The sequence below is a fragment of the Sitophilus oryzae genome, unplaced genomic scaffold (assembly GCF_002938485.1).
Source record: "Sitophilus oryzae breed Bouriz unplaced genomic scaffold, Soryzae_2.0 scaffold_1499_pilon_pilon, whole genome shotgun sequence".
Classification (NCBI taxonomy): domain Eukaryota; kingdom Metazoa; phylum Arthropoda; class Insecta; order Coleoptera; family Curculionidae; genus Sitophilus; species Sitophilus oryzae.
The window spans coordinates 792,898-815,326 of NW_022146168.1; the positions used below are offsets into that span (position 1 = coordinate 792,898).

A 22,429-nucleotide genomic window follows, 5' to 3' on the forward strand; every position below is an offset into this window, starting at 1 on the left:
TTATATACGTATAAAGTATATCAAATGCAATCAAAGTTTAGGCATCCAGTTGATGACGTCACGAATAAGCTGTACGGCCTTGTTATTACGGTGGTTACGGCCGGTGCTGCCACCATGGGAGAATATCGTAAAAAACTAGCATATACAAATACACGGGTTTAAATAGGGAGTATAAGAAAAATTTATTATTTAATTATTCTAAAAATAAAAAAGTAAATATTTCGATATCTTCAGAAGGTCTGTCTAACTTGTATTATATAGTTTATTATTCCGGTTAAAAAAACTTTTTAGATGAGTTCAACTACGGTAGCGAGCATAGTTTTAATCACCGGTTTTGCTAGTGAGGCATAATTGGGGCTATTTCGGCTATAACGAAATTTTTAAAGGTACATAACTATAATTTTAGAAGATGTTCATAAAACATTTAATCAGTAGTTGATTAAAAAAAGTATACCATTAAAATTGAAAATTATATTTTATTCTCTCATAGTATATGTCATTTAATTTTTTGATTATGTAACGAGCACTTTTGTTCACTCTCTTGTTTCAATTGTCACAACACAACACACAACGCCTAGTTTGAATTCTCTTTCACTTATTTTTTACTACCCGAAACAGCGTTACATCACACCAACCTCGTACCTGAGTGTTTTATAGTTTCAATAACTGCACTAGCAAAAAACCAAAATACTTAAATATTATGACAAAACAACGATTTCAATAGTATTATCTTAATGCGATCAACATTCCGTTGAATGAATTCAACATTTTCCGTTAAAGCGCCGCGGTCGGAATTTGTTGAAATCAACTGAAATGCACCGAGCCTATACCTATAATATCGGACTGTACAAGGTGGGTCAAATTTGGACACTTTTAAAGGGAAACACCTTTTTCTATAAGAGATAAACGAAAACTAATATCGGTGTCTGGGACTCAATTTTTATCAAAAACACGATGGTAAAAACCTAAGGTAAAAACCACACATCGATATCTGTTACCGTTTCGGAGTTACGGAGTGTTTAAGCGCTGTAACTTGTTTGCTATAGAAAATCTTATATTTTTATGAAAACATTTGCAACGCATCTTTTTAAATAGAATTTAAAGTTCTAAACCTGAGTTCTAGAAACACAGGCTCGATTTTTAAAATTCAAATTTGAATATTCTACGCGGCTGTATTAAGAGTCATATCACAAATAAAATCTTGAGATTTTTTCTAATTTTTCCAAATTATTTTCTCTACATTTCTTGTTTATTATTTTGAGGTTCTGTTGAACCACCCAGAACTGAAGGCATCTTACGCCTATATTCTATGGAGTACTGCCCCTATGCCCAAAGACCTAGATTAGTACTGAAGGCTAAAGGAATCCCTTTTGAGACTGTTAATATTAATCTAACAGAAAAACCCGAATGGTACTTCAAAATTCATCCCGAGGGTGAGTATTTTATGTTTTTTTTTCTTTAAAATTTCTTTAAAATGACAAATCTTAAAGGTGAGGTCGTCCTGGTTAATGAAGTGAAAAATATTTAATTTTATTAATTTCAAAGATTTTAAAGGTTGAGACAGGACCGTATTTCACATTTTTAAATGCTGTTAATAATGTACATACAGGGTGTCAAAAACATAGTGTGTCCAGCTTCGGTGGGTACTGTAATACAGATGCTACAGATAAAAATAATACAAAAAGTTCCTGTGAACATAATATGTCCCTTGTGAACATAGATAAAACCGCGGTAGTGCCATTCACCAGAAAGCGAAGTTTGAAAAACTTGAAAAGACTAGACGGAAAGGAAATACTGCCATCACAGGAAGTGAAATATCTGGGAATAACCCTGGATAGTAAACTTCTCTGGAACAGGCATATTAAGAACATTACCAGCAAAGCCACAACGGCTCTCATGATATGCAGAAGACTGGCGGGAAATAGGTGGGGCTGTGCCCCTAACATTTTGCGCTGGATGTATACATATCATACATGATACTAAGACCCAGTATTACTTATGGAGCAGTTGCTTGGTATACAAAACTAGAGCAACGTACTGCAAGGCAAAACCTGTACAAAGTACAGAGACTGGCATGTATCTGCATCACAGGTGCCATGAGAACATGTCCAACAGCAGCAATGGAGGTCATTCTAGACCTAACACCACTGCACATTGTCGTCGGTAGTTATGCCAATGCGACAATGATTAGAATGGTCATTGACGGAAACAGTACTGGGAGAATTTTTTGACGCAGGGGCTTGGAACAACCTCAAAAAGAAAATTCCACTTCTCCAACTCCCAGTGGATGACATACCAAGAATTTACAACTTTGAGAAACACCTCACTGTAGTATTGAGTAATAAAAAGGATTGGAGGGAAGAAACGCCTTACTCAGCATATAAAAGACCATACCATAACGTGGTACACTGATGCTTCCAAAACCAAAGCAGGGACAGGGATAGGGGTATTTGGGTCGAAAACTAAATACTCCGAATCAATGGGCACCTACCCCAGTATCCTTCAGGCAGAAATTTACGCTATCGAAAGATGCATACTGCTTAGATAGGAACTATCGAAAACAGAAAATTGCCATCCTATCCGATAGTCAAGCAGCACTTAACGCGATCAACTCCATAAATTCAAAGTTGGTCAAAAAATGCCTAGAGAAGCTCAACAAATTAGGCAAAGAAAATAAAGTCCTCCTACTCTGGGTGCCTGCTCACCAAGGGATAGAAGGCAATGAAAAAGCAAATGATCTAGCTAGGAAAGGAGCGAACACTCCACTAACTGGACCAGAACCGTTCTGTTTTCCAAACGGGAACCAACTGAAAGCGGAACTGAAGAATCTGGAAGACTCCATCCGTAACTTGGAATGGGTGTCCTCCAACGATCTAAGACACTCGAAAAAGTTCCTCAGAACTTACGGCCGAGAAAAATCAAAGGTTTTCCTTGATTTAAGTAAAAACAATCTTCGGATTGTCACGGGGTTTCTAACAGGACACTGTCTCCTCAACGAACACCTCAGTAGGCTGAAGCTGAGAAACAACGACGAATGCAGATTCCGTGGGAAAAATGGGGAAACACCAGAACACCTTATCAACTTTGGTACGGCTGATGTCGAGGATGGAAAGCTGGCCTCTGTGGAGCCGTCTCAGATACTGGCTTTTGTTAAAGCCCTGAGACTGTATGATGAGTTATATCTGGGTTATCTTTCTTGTAAATTTAATCTGTTAGCTATGTTGCCATATTATTAATAAATTATGGTTTTTAACTGAAAAATAAAAAAAATCCAAAAAATTCCAAATTTTCAAAAAAAAATTTCGCGAAAAAACAACTTTTCCTTTGAAAATAGATTGGTGTGTTTGGAAACGTCCTTTTTTAATCTTTCTATAATTAGTGTTATTTTTTGACAAGTTTTATGTCAATTTTTAACAAATGACGTCTAGAGATTGACCTCGCCAAAATTATCATCGATTGTCAATCCCCAGCCATCTTTGACGCCGTTTTTTTTCGATCATACAGTATGTTAAAAATTGAAAATCTTTCTTCTCAATTATAGGAAAAGTACCTGCCCTATTGGACAATGGTAAAATTACCATCGAAAGTTTGGATATATCCGACTACCTAGACGAAAAATATCCGCAAAATCCATTATATTCGTCCGATCCCAAGATAAAACAACATGAAAAGGAACTTATCCAGAAAATCGCTCCTGTCGTATCAGGATTCTACAGTTTTCTCCTAAACAATCAAGAGCACGCTACTGAAGAACAAATTAGTGAACTTTTGGCGCCTCTGCAACCGTTTGAAGAGGAATTAAGTAAAAAAGGTGGTAAATTCTTCGGAGGAGACAAACCTAACATGGTAGGTATTTAAAATACATAAATACGGAATTTTAAATATTGTTTAATGTATTTAACAGAGCTCTTTAGTGTATAGACCAATAACACCCCAGAGCGAATTGTTATCATACCTCCAAACAGTGCCGTGCACATATTTTTCTTAACTTGGCTGCTTGAAGAGATATATGTATTTTTGATAAATGTTTTGACTACGCCTATGGCGTATGCTGCTTATTTAAGTGGTATCATACTAATTAATTACAAAAAAAAAGTATTAAAATATTAGCAAAAGGTACAAAACTAGTATCGACGTATAGCACATATCAAATAGGTATGTACATATGAGAAAAATAATTATCAAATTCAATAAGAAAACGCTAAAAAGGTGGAGTGGACTGTTTATTTACCTATGATATGTAACTCATGGTTCTTTCTTATCGTTACGGATTTTACACTTGAAAGCGGAACAAATAGCCATTGTAATAAAGTTTGTACAAATATTCACTACACACAACAAACTATTAAAAATCGCTAAAATTGTCGCTGGTGACACATCCGTTCCTCCAAAAAAATGGCGTCTAACAACACAAATTCTGCTTCAGCCCTTAAGCTGTGTCCACATCGCTCACGAGCAGGCCGAACGAACACGTGAAACACGAAAAACAGTCGGAGCGAGATGTTCACGGCGCTCCAGTGGCGCTCCACGTGCTTGCGATCTCATAAAATGCCTGTTTCGACTGTTCGGCCTTTGGTTCGGCTCTGTCGCGGTACATCAAAGAGACGCTTCGGAGCCATGCGAAATTAATTCATAGGATTCGGTATTTACTGCAGTATGATGATACTACCAAAGTTTAAAGAATATAGAATATATTTTATATTCTTTAAACTGTGATACTACCATGATTTTTCTTATTTTATTTTGTTCAGAATTAGAAATATTTGTGTTTTGTTCTTGGATTAATAATATTAAATATACCTTTAATAAAGTATAACTCTATATTTATATTGCCTACTTATCTTAATCTGATCTTTGAGAACTTTATTTATATTTTGGCATACGTCTGGTATTATTTTTGAAATGCTTTGCTTGGAAACTTTGAATAAATAATCCAAACTGGTATGTGAGTCTCGATGTGCAAAGAATCTTAATGTTATGGCCAATCTTTATTTAACTCTTTCTTTAACCGGAATACACTTCCTAAAAGTTGTATTTAACTAAGTTAATAAGTCTTTCAAAATCAGTAGCGGACATGCGATAAAAAATATTAAAAAACATTCTGTCTGTTTGTAAATCACGTAGACGTTTACTTTCACTGTGCTGGGATCTACTTTTGAAATTATTAGACATCCAACACCGCCTTTTTTTCTCTTTGTCTCCTTCGTTTTGAAGTAATGATCGCTCTAGCAGCCGCTATTAAAAATACTTCGGTATCATCCATGTTCAAACAGCAAGAACGCAAGCGCTACATTACAATGTGGACGCCGTTACTTGCGAGCCAAACCAAACAGGAAGCGCAAGCAACGCAAGCACAATCAGAAGCAAGAGCGCGAGCAGGATCACGAGCAATGTGGGCGCACCTTTAGTCATTGAACATTGAATCAATGACTGAAGAATACAATGACACGTAACGCCCATATACGGGCTGCAGCAGAATTTGTGACACCATTTTGTTGGTGGCAACGAATGAGTCATCAGCTGGTCATCAGCGACAATTTTAGCGATTTTTAATAGTTTGTGTATAGTAAACTTTGTATAAACTTTATTACAATGGCGATTAGTTGTTCAGCTTTCAAATGTAAAAGCCGCAGCGATAAGAAAGAGCCAGGTGTTACGTTTCATAGGTAAATAAACAGTCCGCTCCACCATTTTAGCGTTTTCTTATTGAATTCGATAATTATTTTTCTGATATATGTAATTGATGTGTGCTATACGTCAATACTAATTTTGTACCTTTTGTTAACATTTTAATACGTTTTTTTCGTAATTAATTAGTATATGATACCACCATATACACCATCATAGGCGTAGTCAAAACATTTATCAAAAAATATAAATATCTCTTGAAACAGCTAAGTTAAGAAAAATATGTGCCACGGCACTGTTTGGTGGCATGGTAACAATTTGCTCTCGGGTGTTATTTGTCCTTGGATTCTTTAATCATTGCATTAATTATTTTAATTAGGTACATGTATTAATAATAAAACATTTTAGGTCGATTATATGTTTTGGCCATGGGCTGAAAGATCTGAAGCCACTGTACGGAAATCCAAAGGACAAAACCTACTTACAGACGACAAAATTCCTAATTTACAGAAGTGGAAAAAGGCGATGAAAGAGGATCGAGCTGTTTCGGAAATTTACCACAGCCCCGAAGAGCACTGGAAAGTTTTCGAATACCGCATTTATAAAACTCCACTGGATTATGATACTTTATAAAATTGTTACGGTCGTATTTATTTAATAAATATTTATTAATTTATTTAGTTTAACTTCTCAAAAATAACTAGGATACATTAATTTGATGTTTCAAGAATTAAATCATTATTATAACTTATCTGTTTTAAAACCTCATATTTTTTCATTAATGTTATTAAAGCAAAATAAATAATTTTTAACACAAATTCTAATTATAGTGCGTTTAGACTTGAGCACGCACGAGCTGAGCGTGCGCGTATGGCATTCGTTCACGCTCTCGGCTCCGTTCAAATTAAAAACTTATTTTTCGACGAATGAAGTGATCCATTTGTGCGCGCACAGCAGAGTTGTGTTGGCGAAAATAATGGACGACCAAGAAATAGTCGAGGCTACAGTCATTGTTGTGCACAGCTTAATTATTAAAAAGGAGAAAAATCGAAAACATCGTCGCTGGTGGCAAACCCAAATTTTTAGAAATCGATATAATTTACTAGGTGCCCGGTGGCGTAGAGGTACAGACTCTCGTCTACCAATCTCAAGGTAGTGAGTTCGAATCCCACACCCGGCATTGCAGCAGCCGACTATTTTTATTAAAATAAAAATAGTTTGGGTACCTAGGTCGACTCAGCCTTAAATGAGTACTTGGGATTCACATTCCTGAGGTAATAATAGGCGGTTGAAGCGTAGTGCTAGCCGCATTACCTTTCTTGTATACCGAACGGCTCTAGTATAGCAAGCTGTACCTTGCTACTCCCAAGGCGTTAAACGCTATATACGGGAGCTATTATTATTATTATGACATAATTTATTGCAACAACTTAGTGTCTGAGGAGGGCTATGATCAGTTCAAAAACTTTACAAGAATGACCAGGCCTGACTTTGTATATTTACAAAATTTAATAACACCAAAAATTACGAACAAAAGATACAAATTTTGGAATAGCAATTTCATTAATATCGACATATTCAATATTAATTTTATTTACAAGGTCTTGCCATGCGTTTTTTTTTGTTTTTTAATAATACAAAGAATATTTAAACATCCCATAATATAGGCAACTTTTCATATTCTTCAATTAATAATAACGAAGATTCATTGATCCACTCCATAATTTTAATAAAGAACACGAAAAAAAAAATCACACACGCACGCACGAACGCAGACCAGTGCCTTCTATTAAAAGATCAGCCTGCGGGCGAGATTTATGACGTCACGCTAGTTAGATATAACGGATTAATAAATATGTTGTAGAATACATGGAAAACATAATTATTCCTCAGATTTTTGGTTTGTATTTTAAAAATGATATAGTTTAAATGAAATATACATAATATACAGTTAATAACTACAACATATATACCTATTTATAGTAATAAATACTTTGGCAAATAAACTATGAACCATACAAATGCAGCAAATGTTTTACAACAATGTACAAATAATGTATAGGTACATAAGATAATGGGTAAAATGTAAATATATTTTAAATTTTGGGGTTTGAAAATCGATCTAATTTAACAAAAAACATTTAATATCTACTAATAGTGATGTATTATTATTTGCATTCACAAAATTTATATGTATATTTTGCAAGTATCAATGTTCGAAAAATTATATTTACAAATAATACAATATTATCTAAAAAAGGCGTCAGCGATGGCTATGAACTGAAGATCGCTGGCATTTTATATGTTAAATTATTCTAAAATTTTTTTGATTTTCTTGGGATTTTTAGGTTCGGGAAAAACGCTGATTAAGTTTTCATTTGGGTTTTCATTTTTTTATTTGGTTTAAAAAAACGTTTCGGCTAACTATAGCCTTCACAGTGTTGTGTCATATGAGAAAAATAGTGTCGAATATAATCCAAAAATTACATATACAATATAATTCACACCTCATAATGTTTACTGCAATTAATAAACTAATATAAACTTATCAAAAGATGACCACATATTTTTTAAAATTATTATTCTTAACACTAAAATTATCTACATGACTATGGAGTACGCAGTAAACATTATGTGCGTGGTGTGAATATTTTATATGCAATTTTTTGGATTATATTCGACACTATTTTTTCATATGACACAACACTGATGGAGGCTATAATGTTAGCCGAACCGTTTTTTTTAAACCAAATAAAATAATGAAAAATCAATCAACGTTTTCCCGAACCTAAATTCCAAGAAAATCAAAAAATTAGAATATTTAGAATCAAGGTTCAAGAATATCAAATTTTCCAAGATTGTAAAATTCTAGTTAATTATTTTATGTGTACAGTTATTTAGGGAAGGTCATTGATGTTCATTTCCAAGCCAACTAGACGCCGTTTTTTTCGATCATACGGTATAATTCTTACGTAAAATGTAAATAACATTAGACCAATTAAAACAAAGAAATATGAATTTCTTAGTATTTTTAGTAACACCTTTATTCTTAAAACTTAATTTTGTATTATGCAAATATACCAATTTTATTGTTATTTTATTCATATTGTATTCAGCCATCACTTAAATATTTGATATTAATTTGGTATTATAAATAATAAATACTATTCATTAAAAATTACTGAACAAATATATGTTATGCTTAACATACATTATATATTATCAAACAAAAACACATTCTTCTTTTAAACTGTATCAGTCTTGTCTTTACAAAAATCTTTTTAAAATTTGAACTCAAAATAATAATCTTTTTCATGATCTCTAATACACATATTCTTTATTTTCCCTAGTTCATAATACCTACTTACGTGTTTGAATCTATCGAAGCTGAACCAGCAACACTTGGAGTGGAGATTCCACAATATGAATAAAATAAACATAATTGTCCAGTTTTCATTAATACCATCATGGGAGAATATTATTTTTAAATTTATTAAAGATATTTTCAATAAAATTCTCTTGATTTATAACTTCATTACCCACTTTTCTTGCTCTTCCGGACACTTTAGGCTGCCTAGTATAATAACTATCCTTTCCACCAGGAACACAACAAAGATGAGGCATAGCACCAATAACACACTCCACTTAAGCTTTATTGATGAATTGTTAGAGTCTTAAAAACACACACAAAAATCACGATAAGTAAAAAATGTATGGGCACTTTTAGGTTAAATCACTTGCACAACGTGTAATTTTTAAAATTTCTATTTTTTATGCGAAACCGAGAGTGACCATATATCTGGTAGTAGTTTATGTCACTTCAACACCAAAATAATTAGTTTTTTGCACTACAATAATAAATAATACCAAAAATCAAAGAGTTAAAACCAAAAATCAACAGACAAAATATGAAACGGAATCTAACCCAATATCTAAGTATGTACAGCTGATGAAAAACACCACTGCATCCATTACATTTTAAAAACTTTTGATTCACTATAAAATTATCCGAGCAACGGACACATACGTGCACGTCGTCCGCCATCGCTCGTCCGCCCATACATAAAATCCCTTTGAGCACGGACCAAAAACCGACACCAGACGGCTCACGTTCGCGGCTGCTTGAAATCACAGACAGATTCAGAGTGAGCGTGGGCGCACAGCCGTTTACACTTGAGCATTCGCGGAGGATCAGTGCGTGCGTGCTCAAGTCTAAACGCACCAAAATGCATCCGAATGCACCAAAGTAGCAGATTTATAAAACTGCTCGTCGCTGGAAAATTGTAAAATTTTAAAATAATTTAAATATGACCCTGTGCAAAAACCTTGAATATTTAACCACTCCTAACCACATACACCAGTGTTGCCAGAATTGAAGGATTTCCTTCAATGTGAAGGATTTTATAGTCAAATTTCGTCGGTTGAAGGGTTGCAAGATTTTTATCCAAAAAGAAGACAATATGAAGGTTTCCGGCAGTTTTGTACAGTAAAAATTGTTAAAATATGTAGTACGAGTATTTATTGTTTTCCTACATTTATTTTTTCACTTTAACGGTGTTTAATTAAGAATGCCTCAGTTTCCAGTAATGTTGCTGTTAGAAAGTCTGCAATTCGAACGATTTTAACATTTAACAAAAAACGATTAGATACATTTTTATCTTTCAACACGTCTTATTAGGTACATGGATATAATAACTAAACCAAAGTTCTTGATGCTGAAAAGCAATAAATAGGTAAACGGAAAACATTACAGAGAAACATATTTAATAAGTCAGCTGATCATTAAGCAATGAGTTTTTTTAAACATACCAGAGACAATTAATGTACCTATTATGTATTTTGTATTAATTAACTGTAATTGTCTCTGAATATGGTTTACAATTCTGCTGTCAAATATCTATCACAGCAGTTTTGATCCTGTTATTTTCTTAATAAAAAGTTTATTTAAATACTTTGCAGTCCAAAAATTACCAGAAATAAGTTCTTAAAAATTTCCTCCTAATTATAAAATAGGTAACGTACACGAAACTTGGTGATTTTTTTCTGGAATTGTGAAATTGAAGGAAAACGAAGGTTTTTTAAGGCTCCGTTGAAGAAATTCGTCGAAAATTTCTGGCAACACTGCACACACACTCCAAGAATGACAATCACAAATGAATTTGTATTTGTTTACAGAATATAAAACCGCTTTTTATATTAGATCGATATCAAAGTGAAATTTCTTACTTTAATTAATATATTTTACATTCCAGTCTATCATAAGTACTTCCCGAAAATGTCCGCAAATCACTTGGCTAAAGGTAATTTATAATTTATTTCAATACTTCCACTCTTCTATTCTTTATTAATTTTTTTCAAATAGATTAATTTAAATAAATCTTCTGTAGGTTCTGTTGAACCCCCAAGAAAAGAAGGGCTTCTGCGATTATATTCCATGCAGTTTTGCCCTTACGCGCATAGAGCTCGGCTTGTCTTAAAGGCTAAAGACATCCCTCATGATATAGTTAATGTTAATCTTATGAACAAGCCAGAATGGTACTTCAAAATCCACCCAGAAGGTGAGTAAACCATGTGTAAAGCTTGATAACTACAGATAATAGAGGTTATATGCTTCTGCATTTCTGTAAAAAAAATAGTCACATAAATTCTTATCTTTCTCATTACTAAGCAAATTTTCTAATTAATAAATAATTCTTGCAAGTCATTTGCTTAAATATTTATGCTAAATAATCTTTAATTCATTGAAATATAGGCAAAGTACCTGCTTTACTTGACGGAGACAAAGTTGTAGTCGAAAGTCTGGATATTTGCGATTATCTAGATGAAAAATACGCCCAAAACCCACTGTATCCAGCTGAACCAGCTGCTAAACAGAGGGACAAAGAAGTTATTCAAAAAATAGGCCCAGCCACAGGAGTTTTCTCGAAAACTATCTTCGGAAATGAGGAAAAATCTCCAGAAGAGTGGTTAAAAGAGCTTTTAGATGTTTTACAGCCTCTAGAGGATGAACTAACAGTCAGGGGAACTAAATTCTTCGGCGGAGATAAGCCTGGAATGGTAAGTTTTATTTTAAAATGACTGTAAGCATTATAAAAAGGAATTTTAGGTTGATTACATGCTGTGGCCTTGGGCTGAAAGGGCTGGAACTATTGCGATCAAACTAGGAAAGAAGCTTCCCATTGAAGATAACCAGATTCCTAATTTGCGTGCGTGGAGGAAGGCTTTAAAAGTAGATCCAGTTGCTTCCGAGCTGTATCACGGTCCTGAAATTTTTTGGAAAGTGGCTCAGTTCAAACTGAAAAACGCCGAGCCAAACTATGATAGTATTTTATAAATTAACTTTTCAGCTTTAATACTCATTTCTCTTTATGTTTTAATCAAAAAATGTCTTATTTAATACAAGGAAAAATTATATGTGTCGCTTTTTTATGACAATAACGTTAAATTACTTAATAGTATTAGAAATAATATATTATCTGCTTTGTTTCTGTTGTATTGCAAATAAAATCGTTTCTAAAATTGTAATTTGTTTTATTATCATAAAATTTACGCTGTAATAAAAGTATTTAAAACTTAATACAAGGAAAAATGGAATTGTACAAGAGAAAAATACAGCTATATAAATTGTTGATTAATAAATAGATTGCAGCAGTAAAAAACTGTATTACCTCCTTTGTTTTTCTGTTATCGCAAATAGAATTGGTTCAAAATTGGCATTTAATCTTGTTTCATCACAAAAATTCTCTAATAACACTCTTTCTATAAAATATGTTGAAAATCTAAATACTGCTAAATATTTTATCTGAAAAGCTTTCACGTTCCCGCCAAACAATCGTTCTGAGCATGCGCGTTGGTCGGGAATGTGACAGCGCCGCCATTTTTCGATCACTTTTATTTGATTCATGGCCGGGTAAACAACGTTATTTCATTTTTTCGTCAAGTGCATCCCCGTAGGCGCAATGGGTTACTAGTGTAAACACGTTTCGCACACGCAAGTGTGCCAGTCCCTTATAAAATATGCAGTAAGTACCATTCTTACCTTTTTATACGAATTTTTAGGTGTACTCCAATACAGGGCTTGCGTCAGCATTTTCCAAGAAAAGATCGAATTTTACAACTCGTTACGTCACAGCCAAAATACTAGGATTGTGGTGAATAACTGGACATACCAATATAAATATTCGTGTGCGATGTCAATATTTACATGCTTTTTAATCAACAAAAATTACAATCTGTTTGGGAATGTCAGAGGCTTGACATTTTTTGACAGTGGGGTGAAGGGGAATTACAGTTAAAAAAGGCATTCTCCAAGCCTGTAATTATACTTAATTTGGCATCTAGTTGACCATTCTTTGTATGAAAGTAGCTTGAACAAGTTTTAAAAGCCCTTTTTTATTATTGTCTTAAAAGCATAATGATTTTTTTACAATATATCGGGCACCATATGGCTATTTATAATAATTATAGTCAGATACCAGAGAAATAGTTATCTTTGAAATTCAAAAACTTATCTGTAAATAATAGGAAATTGAGTATTTTTATGTTTATAACTAAAGTATTTCATATATTTCTTACTAACGTCATATAAGTATTTATGTTAATTTGAATTGAAAATTTTTGTGTAATTTTGTAATTATATTGTAAAAATATATGGAGGAGTATACAAAAAACTGTACTTGACCTGTGTCACATGAGTTTATTAGACATATTCTTTTTAACAATATAAAATTTTATTTTTTCCATTTGACATTTGAACTGGGTATTAAGAAATCATCTTTAGATATATTATTGCTCAAAATTTATCATTGTTTTGTGTGGCCAGACACCAAAGTCTAAATTAATGGTTCTAGTCTGTGAAAATAAGTGTTATATTTGAAAAAGGATGGGATGAATACGCTATTAAATTATGATCACGCGAGCTCGCACGTTTTTAGAAATACAACGTTGCCAGTTCATGTTCGTTTGATGTAAATTTATTAAAAAAATCTAATTTCTTTACTCTTAATTGGTCTAAACCCATTGGTTTTTAGACCCATATAAAGTATTGTAATTTAATTATAGTTTATAGTATACTTTTGAATAGTCAGCTTCTAAAAACTGTACTATAATTTAAAAAAAATATATGTTTAGTAAAAGTGGCAACATTTTGGAAAATGTTATTGGGCAATTTTAATCAGTTTTTACCAGAAAAAATTCTGTCTATTAAGCTGCAAAAACGTGTTATTTGTTCAGTGCTCATTTGTCCACTGATTATTGTAAATATGACTAGTAATCCTATAGGTTTTATGTTTAGTAGGTTTAGGTGTTTAAGGACTGGTATTTAAAATAAGTTTTTTCTTAATTTTAGGGCCATCATGGCGCTTCTTTTACTCGCCGTATCCCTTTCGGCACAATCACTAAACTTAAATAGTCTTTCCTTTGCTGATTTTGACCAAGGCAACCGTAGAGCCCACCATGAAGTCTACGTTGCCATGGAAGGAAGAGCCAGTGTCCCCTCTTTCATGTGAGGTATGTATTATCCACAATCTTTTTTTCCAAACATGTATTTCATTAGTTATCAATGCAAGATCAATTTTGTAGATTTCAATTACCAATGACTGCTTAAGGTATGCAACTAACATTACGTCAAGTCCTAAAATTTTTTCCTGTATCTTTATGTTTAATTTCAAGCCTAAGACAGCAATATCCAATATGATAAATAAAAACGGAGTCAGCGATGGCAATGAAATGAATATCACTGTCATTTTATATGGGGAATGTCATTGATCTTCATTTTTAAGCCAACTGGACGCCTTTTTTTTCGATCATGCGGTAGTATTTTTTGTAAAAGATTTATTGACAAAAGGCAAATATTTTACAAAAAGGTTCAATATACATAATATGATAAACCTTGGTGCCAAGATCCTTTTCTAAATTTTATTAAAAAATATTGAGAATATTTAGCTTTACCCTTATTCCAACAAGCCTTTCAATCGAAAAGAAAAACGTCCTCCAGTTGGCTTGAAAATGACAGTAGATGACATTCCCCATATAGTTTTATATATAATATGACAGCAAATTTAATTTCCAAGCCATCTCTAACGCCATTTTTTAGATTGTATCATTATATTTTATTGTTTTTATTGAATTCTTAAATTAATAAAACAAGAGCACATAAAATGTTTAGGTTGTTATAATTTATTGCTTACTGAACAGATATTGTGAGGATGTATTGTTGGTTGAATATACTGCGACGTCACGTTGATTTACTCTAGTGTAACGTTAAATGCAGATTTCTTTATCGATATAACAGCGATAATAATTTTGTTGGTACCTCCATCTACTATCTACATGACGTACTAGCAAATAAAATGTGATACTGTGTGTAACTGATTTACATTTGAAATTAAGTTATAATAATAATAGTGTCGTGATCCTGGATTGGACCACCGTCGTCACCAATCTTGTAGTCGCTGCCACCAAATGTTGTAGTTCTCTATTTGACTCGTATCACCACTTGTTGGGAATGTTATTCTTTATTTTTTTTATAATTAAATTCTTACTAAGTTGTTATTACTTTTTATTTTTAAACTTTTAATACGTCGACTTGACGAGTACGTCACGGCAAATCGCTCCGCCCACTCATTTTATTGGCTACTTGCAAATTTGTTGAATTTTTATTGATGGGACGCGTCGTCTAATTTTTTACGAAAAACATCGAGAGAATATCGTTTCCCCTCTCACGGATACACCGTAGCTAAAGAACGGACAGACGTACTGTACGGGAGGTGGCGACACTTTTTATTATCCCATTTCATAAAACTCGATTTATCTTTTATTTTGTAATATTAATACCGCTGATCAAGAAAATGAACTCCTGCCACCTCTTTAGCGGGACAACGATTGACGGCGGTATGCAAAACATGTTGAAAAAAAGTCTAAATGTATAAAATAATAAAAGATGAAACTTTCTCAATGTTTTAATAACGCTTAAATAAGTCATGAAACGCCTTCCTGCCACTTTTTCGGTAGACCTATACACTCCTGCCATAATTTTATTTATGTGAAAAAAATTTATCCATTGATATAAATCATAAAAGTTGATTTTTTTTAACATTTCATTAATTTTTACGACAACTAAAAAACATATCCTGCCAATCATTTGATGGGACCTGGCTTCGGCAGGAGCTAATAAAATGATAGAGTCTTGACATAATTACAGAACTGAATTTGTTTCAACATGATTGATTTTTTTTATATATACACCAAAAATATACAATGTCAAAAAATTTATAGACACGTATCTTCGTCGATCTATAGTTTCTATAAAGTGGATAAATCGTCGATGTTAGAATTCTCGCTATCGCTGGAATCGTTGTCAAGTTGAATGCGCTCACGCTCCATTGCATCATCGTCATCGTGTTCATCAGTTACCATATCAGGACCTGTAAAACGATCATGAATCGGTTCGAAATTAGTGACATTATTTTATCTATTATTAATTATTACTTACAGAAAAAATTATGACCTGTGAACCTGTGTCATCGGTTGCAGCAATTTCATTGATAATTATATCGCTGATTGAAGTTGGTAACAGATCACCCTCAGTCCATAACAACTCCAGCTTATTTTCTATTTCTTTCCATCCATAATCTGTAGGAGATAGCAACGTTGGGTGTGGGAAGTGTGCATTACACCACACACTGGAAATATAAATTGCCCTCAAAATTTGTTGTTGTAACTCCACTTTGCAGGGAGGTAATATGGAGCCATCAAAATTTGTCGACTGTAGTTGAAGCTGTTGTTGGGTGTCGCTGAATTTATAGGCTTTCATGAACGTAGCTAACCGTCTTCACACCTTACTTCATTCACGCCGTTCATTGTTTTAAAACCATACAGTTCACAAATAAATTTCTCCAGATTATCAAAAATTTCACTTTTATCGATATCTGGATACTTATGCATGGTAGCAAATATAGCCTGTCCAACGAGAAGATCCTTGACAGTGATAGATGTGTCTGTCATTTTAATTTCAAAGTAGTTTATTTTATTTTACAAAGAAATAAGTTGGTACAACTGGAACGCATAGCAGGAAATTATTATATTTAAAATTTGACCGACAAGTGATTACTTCAAAATATTGTGAAAAAAAACTGTATAAAACTGAAAAAATGTAATCGAGTTGTTTAATTTAATAAAAAACTGTATGTGTTAATACAAAACAAACAAGAACAAGACACCACATACCAAACAAATATAAAAAAGAACTATTTCTTACTTTCAAGCTTTATGAAACTTGCCGCATTTATGATTATATTTATCAATATAACTTATATACAAATACAAATTTGTAATATTCCGCAGGACACAACCAAAAACACTTACCAAATTTTATGGGTACCTTAAAGGTTGATTAATTAACTTTAATCTTAATTTTTTAAACCAGTACCGTTGGCATTATTTTTCTTGTGCAGTACTAAAATCCATTATTTACGTATCGTGTGATGTCGATATTTTACAGCTACTCCAGTTTTTAGTATGGTCCTTCTGCCATATTCGAGATAGTGATGGGTTGTTATTTAACTATCTGTTATTTTATAACAATTATTTATAAATAACATAACGCAACCGTTACTACTTCTAAAAAATAACAGATATAAAATAACGACACGTAGAGATCGGCCGCTCGTAAAACGAAAAACGACGTCGGCGCTCTGCACCGTCACGAAATTCTATGCTGCTCGAAGCAATTCAAAAAAACAACTAGTATGGATGGAAAACATGTTATTTCGTCAACCATCGATACAGGCGGCGAGACAACGGACAACGGAGTGGGGAAAGCGCTACGGCGAACGTAGCTGCTTCGGTCGAAACCGTCGATGGTAGTATTGGGTTTGCAACAGCTTAAAAATAATAGGATATAAAAGAAGCAGGTTTTTTGAAACAGTTGCGGGCATAACGCCTGGCGGTCGAGATAACAGGAGTGGGAAAGAAACGCTGCTGCATCGGTCGATTGTCGATGGAGGCTCGCAACGGGTTGGAGAAGCAGTCATTTTAGATATGTTGTTTTTCAACCTGTTACGAGCATAACAGGGCGGAGGTCGAGATATTATGGCGCTGTATGTTTCAGTACTTACTTATTAAGTTTCGATATATAGGTATTTATTTATTCTGAAGAATTTTCAGAATATTTTAAGATTTTTTAAAAATGTATACAGGGTGTTTTGAAAAATCTGGTCATTGATTAATCACGATCCTGCTTAAAGCCCTTGACGTAAAAAGCTGATTTTTGGAAAACGGATTGACTTTAGTGTGTAGAGGTTCGATAAGAATGGATTTTTCGAAACTCGAATTCTAAGGGGGTGAAACTACTCTCAAATATTAGAATATTTTTATTTAAAAACCGGTGAGTTTTTCGGAAAAACTCTTAAAACACGTATATTTTATTATGTTGTTTTACATATTTTAAGATTTTTTAAAAATATATACAGGGTGTTTCATAAAATATGACCATTGAGTAATCACTATTCTGCTTAAACTGCTTGACGTTTAAAGCTGATTTTTGGCAAACGGATTGACTGTGGGGTTTAGGTTCGATAAGGAGGGGTACTCAATCGAATCTCAAATTCCAACAGGGTGAAAACGCCCCTCAAATATTACAATATTTGTTATTTAAAAAACGGTTAGTCTTTCGGGAAAACGTCTGGACACGCATAATTTATTTTGTTTTTTTTACATATTTTGAAATTTTTTAATAAATCATACAGGGTGTTCCAAAAAGTTGAGTAATTGATTAACCACGATTCTGCTTAAACTGCCGACGTTAGAAAGCTTATTTTTGGCAAATGTGAGAAAATTTTATCCAGTTTGTATGTTAATGGAAATTCTTGTTTTGCTTTATCATCACCATTATAAATTATTAATTCGACGCGAACGAAGTCGCGGGTACACGCTAGTTTAAGTGTAAAATTAATTCGAACTCTAGTGTGGAGTTGGTTTACTTATGAAGAATATACTACACATTTTCTTATATTGCTATTTTTTGACCGCAAATAGTAAAATCATAACTAAGAGCTTCTCGCCCGTCGAGTGAGATGCACCCTGTACACTGCTACGCAATTCAGGATCTACCCGGATCGAGGGGCAGGGCGTAGGTAGATCGGAATGTATAGGTATAGACGAGTGGCGGAATTTTGGCTTTTTTATATCGCAATTTGTAAACAGCGCTTATTTGTAAACAACCACCGTTTTTAGAGAGGTATTTTAGATAACAATCGATATTTAGAAATGTTTTGACACCCTTGAAATACTACCACCGAGCACGTCATTGTTGCAACTTGCAACTGCGTTAATACGCCTGGCGGTGGCCGCCTCATACTCTTTCAGATATTTAGCAGTAAAATAAAGAAACCTGTTATTTTTAATCTGTTATTTTAAGCTGTTTTTTATAAATAACTATAACAGTTTCAACTGTTATCTAAAAATAACAGTTTTGCCCATCACTAATTCGAGATGCACTTATCTACGACGAGATGGTATACGAACTTTAATGATGGTAACTTTATTAGTGTATAAGACTTTTTGCCTGGGCAGCGAGTATTAACCATAAACTGTGCTCTGGATCTACAGTTAATTTTCACTCGATTTTGCCTCTACTTGACTCCAAAAGACACAAAACACACGTAATAACACGAATCAAAATGAATCATCTTCCAAAACGCAGGGTATTTGACAAAACTGACAAAAGTTGACACAAAATTATAACCTCTAATTTGGCAAGACTTTGACAAGCGTCAAAAATCTAAAGGCGAGTTCATACGCATCAGCGTTTGTTTGTCGTTCATCATTCCGTCAAACCAATAAAATTGAAATACGATCTGTCATTTTTGAAATAAACCAATAAAACTGGTTAAAAACAACAAGAGACGACGTATGACGGATTTATATTTAAACCCATCCATAGTTAACTTAAAAATTATTAGAAACTTTTTTTAGTAAAATAAATAGATTGGTATGGGACGTCATCTGCTTTTCTTCTGTCATCGTCTGTCGAAATCTTACCTGAGAAAAAAAACAGAGTATATATTAATCAACTGTGAAGAGTTTTGAAGAATAGTAAATAGCCGCTTCTTGCCTTTCTTAAAATACGCCGGATTGAATTCGCATCCTGTGAATGCGTGAAATGCTGGAAGTGCGCGACTTAATTCTGGTCCCAATAGTTTATACAGTTTGCTGACATTTATATATCTTTCGTTGTTCCCAACACCTACTTTTAACCAGATTTTTACATTTTCATTGACGCGCGCATACCTGTGTATATAATCACTCAATATATAACGCATTGAGAACCTTTAGATTTAGAATTTGGAAGCCTAGAATATTGAATATATGTATAAAGGTGTTCCCGCTCAACAACTTTGCTCCTGCCGAAGCCAGGTCCCATCAAATGACTGGCAGGATATGTTTTTTAGTTATCGTAATTATTCATGAAATGCTAAAAAAAATCAACTTTTATAATTTATATCAATGGATAAATTTTTTTCACATAAATAAAATTATGGCAGGAGTGTATAGGTCTACCTAAAAAGTGGCAGGATGTCGTTTTATGTTGTATTTAAATGCTATTAAAAAATTGATAGTTTCTACTTTTATTATTTTTAACAATGAAACTTTTTTTTAACATAATTAACATATCGCGGTCAATCAGTGTCCCGCTGGTACCCCTGCAGGAATCGATTTTAGGTTTCGATAGCTTTGAAATGATACAAAAAAAGTAAAACTAATCGTTATGAAATCTTACATAGTTTAGTGTCGCCACCTCCCGTACTAGAAGGTAATGTGGCTAGCACTACGCTTCAACCGCCTATTATTATTACCTCAGGATTGCGAATCCCAAGTATTCTCATTTAAGGCTGAGTCGACCTAGGTACCAAAACTATTTTTTTATTTTAATAAAAATAGTCGGCTGATGAAATGCCGGGTGTGGGATTCCAACCCACTACCTTGAGATTGGTAGACGAGAGCCTGTACCTCTACGCCACCGGGCACCTACTACTGTCAAAAATTTCCAATTATTGTATGTTGTCAAATATTAAAGGCTTAATCTAAATAGCTTAAAATTAAATCTAGAAATCTTCATTAATCACAATTTATGGACAGAATTAGACAATTTATTATATTCTATCACAAAATATCTTTGTGTTGATTTATAAGTTTTTTTTTTATATTTCTGTCATAAATTGTCATTCTGATCCTGCTGAAATTTGGTTTATAATTTTCAGTTTTTTAAGGCTATAAAACAAATGACATGTTACCAATATCCGTCATTTTAACGTCATAGTAATAGAAGTACCATAGCTAACCCTATTATAGTACCATTCAAACTAGAAAATTTAAAAATGAGTGCCAAACATTTTTTTATACGGCATCAACCCATTTGATATGTATTTAGGAACATTAACTTTTCTTCTAAATTAAATATTAATTTTGACTAATTTTTCCCGACAGAAATTATTATCAATTGTTATTTGAATATGCACTATGACGTCGATTTTTTTTTATCAAACGATACTTGTTAAAATTTAAAAATACATTTCTTTCTAAAGGAGGCAACTGAGCTCGACTGCTCATTCTATGAAACGTCACTGGATTATATCAAATTGGAAGATGAAAATTTCGAGACATGCGAATCCAAGGCCGAATATGCTTCCCAGGTATTGGAGAATCTGGAAAAATTAGTGGATCTAGATGACCTCATCAAAGACGGTAAGCATACCATAGTTCATAATTCAATACAATTTGCAATGCAATTTATATGGCAAGATTTTTTTTTCATAAATAAAACCATCGCTTTCTGGTTTATTTCGCGCATATTGTTTACACCCTATATAATTATTGTATCATTTAATGTCTCTACTCTAAAGAATAAAAATATAAATAAAATATATGAAATAGGGTTTCTAAACCGGGGATCCCGAAAAATCTCGGAAATATAAAATGCCTAATCCAAAATGATTCAACTTATTGTCTTTCAAAGCCATTGTTTTTCAAAGATCATATTTTATTTGTACCAAGCAGAACGTCAATATCTAGTTATATTTACGTGTTTGCTATATTTTATCTTTTTTGCAACAAGAATTATTGTATTTTTTTATTTATTAAATATGAATGTTATATGAGCTGCGTAGAAAACATCTTTATAAGTTAATGAAACGCTATATTTGTAATAATCAAACATAAATATTTTTTTAGTAATTTAGAAATGTTATGTTTACATCTGATTTCAAAAAAACTATTTAAAGTATTTTTTTATTGCGATTAATATTAGTTATTCTGAGGTGATTCGAATATTTTACTTGTATATCAGTAAAACGTGCGTCTTTATAGCTACTTCTCTCCATTACTGTATGATGGTGCACAATTTTCATGTTATATTTAATATTAACACAATGTGTATTTTCATACTGATGAAATATATTTGACATGACTTGACAATAAGTGAACTAGAATATACGATCAAAAAACGAATTAAATAAGTCAATATTGATACGTTCAAAATAATTATTGGCGTAGGTATACAGGGTGTCCCAGGCTGAGCGTGCATTAGAAGTTATTATACTAGAGAACTACAATATCTAGATTGGAGATTTTTCGCACATCATTGTTTCACAACGGGATCTATCGATTAAAAATATTTTCAATATGAAATGTAGGAATATTTTCAATATGAAATAGGAAATACCGGAAGTTGACAGCAACTTCCTTATTTTAAATGGAATTCCCCATTTTTTATTACATACTTAAATTCTCTGTAAAATTCTAT

General features: G+C 33.0%; 3 protein-coding genes across 6 annotated transcripts in view; 2 read left to right on the top strand and 1 right to left on the bottom strand.

Annotated features, from left to right (window-relative positions):
- The window catches only part of LOC115877807 (pyrimidodiazepine synthase-like), a 33,151-nt gene extending 21,144 nt beyond the window's left edge, over window positions 1-12,007 (top strand). For 2 of the 4 annotated variants that reach the window (XM_030894123.1, XM_030894126.1), the window contains 3 exons: window positions 1,263-1,433; window positions 3,542-3,846; window positions 6,037-6,304. In XM_030894123.1, coding sequence (XP_030749983.1) covers window positions 1,263-1,433; window positions 3,542-3,846; window positions 6,037-6,261 — 701 coding nt within the window. In that variant the 3' untranslated portion in view covers window positions 6,262-6,304. Of the gene's footprint in view, window positions 1-1,262; window positions 1,434-3,541; window positions 3,847-6,036; window positions 6,305-10,880; window positions 10,929-11,015; window positions 11,187-11,380; window positions 11,686-11,734 lie in introns of those variants that run through there. The other 2 variants (XM_030894125.1, XM_030894124.1) reach the window with 2 other exon arrangements.
- The window catches only part of LOC115877809 (cyclin-C), a 35,856-nt gene extending 22,816 nt beyond the window's left edge, over window positions 1-13,040 (bottom strand). Inside the window, exon 1 of the mRNA XM_030894133.1 lies at window positions 12,668-13,040. The gene's annotated coding sequence lies outside the window, so the exon portion shown is untranslated. The remainder of the gene's footprint in view (window positions 1-12,667) is intronic.
- Window positions 12,311-22,429, top strand: part of LOC115877808 (activating transcription factor of chaperone) — a 59,208-nt gene continuing 49,089 nt past the window's right edge. Inside the window, exons 1-3 of the mRNA XM_030894128.1 lie at window positions 12,311-12,650; window positions 13,976-14,136; window positions 21,213-21,372. Of these exons, the coding sequence (XP_030749988.1) occupies window positions 14,083-14,136; window positions 21,213-21,372 (214 nt within the window). The 5' untranslated portion in view covers window positions 12,311-12,650; window positions 13,976-14,082. The remainder of the gene's footprint in view (window positions 12,651-13,975; window positions 14,137-21,212; window positions 21,373-22,429) is intronic.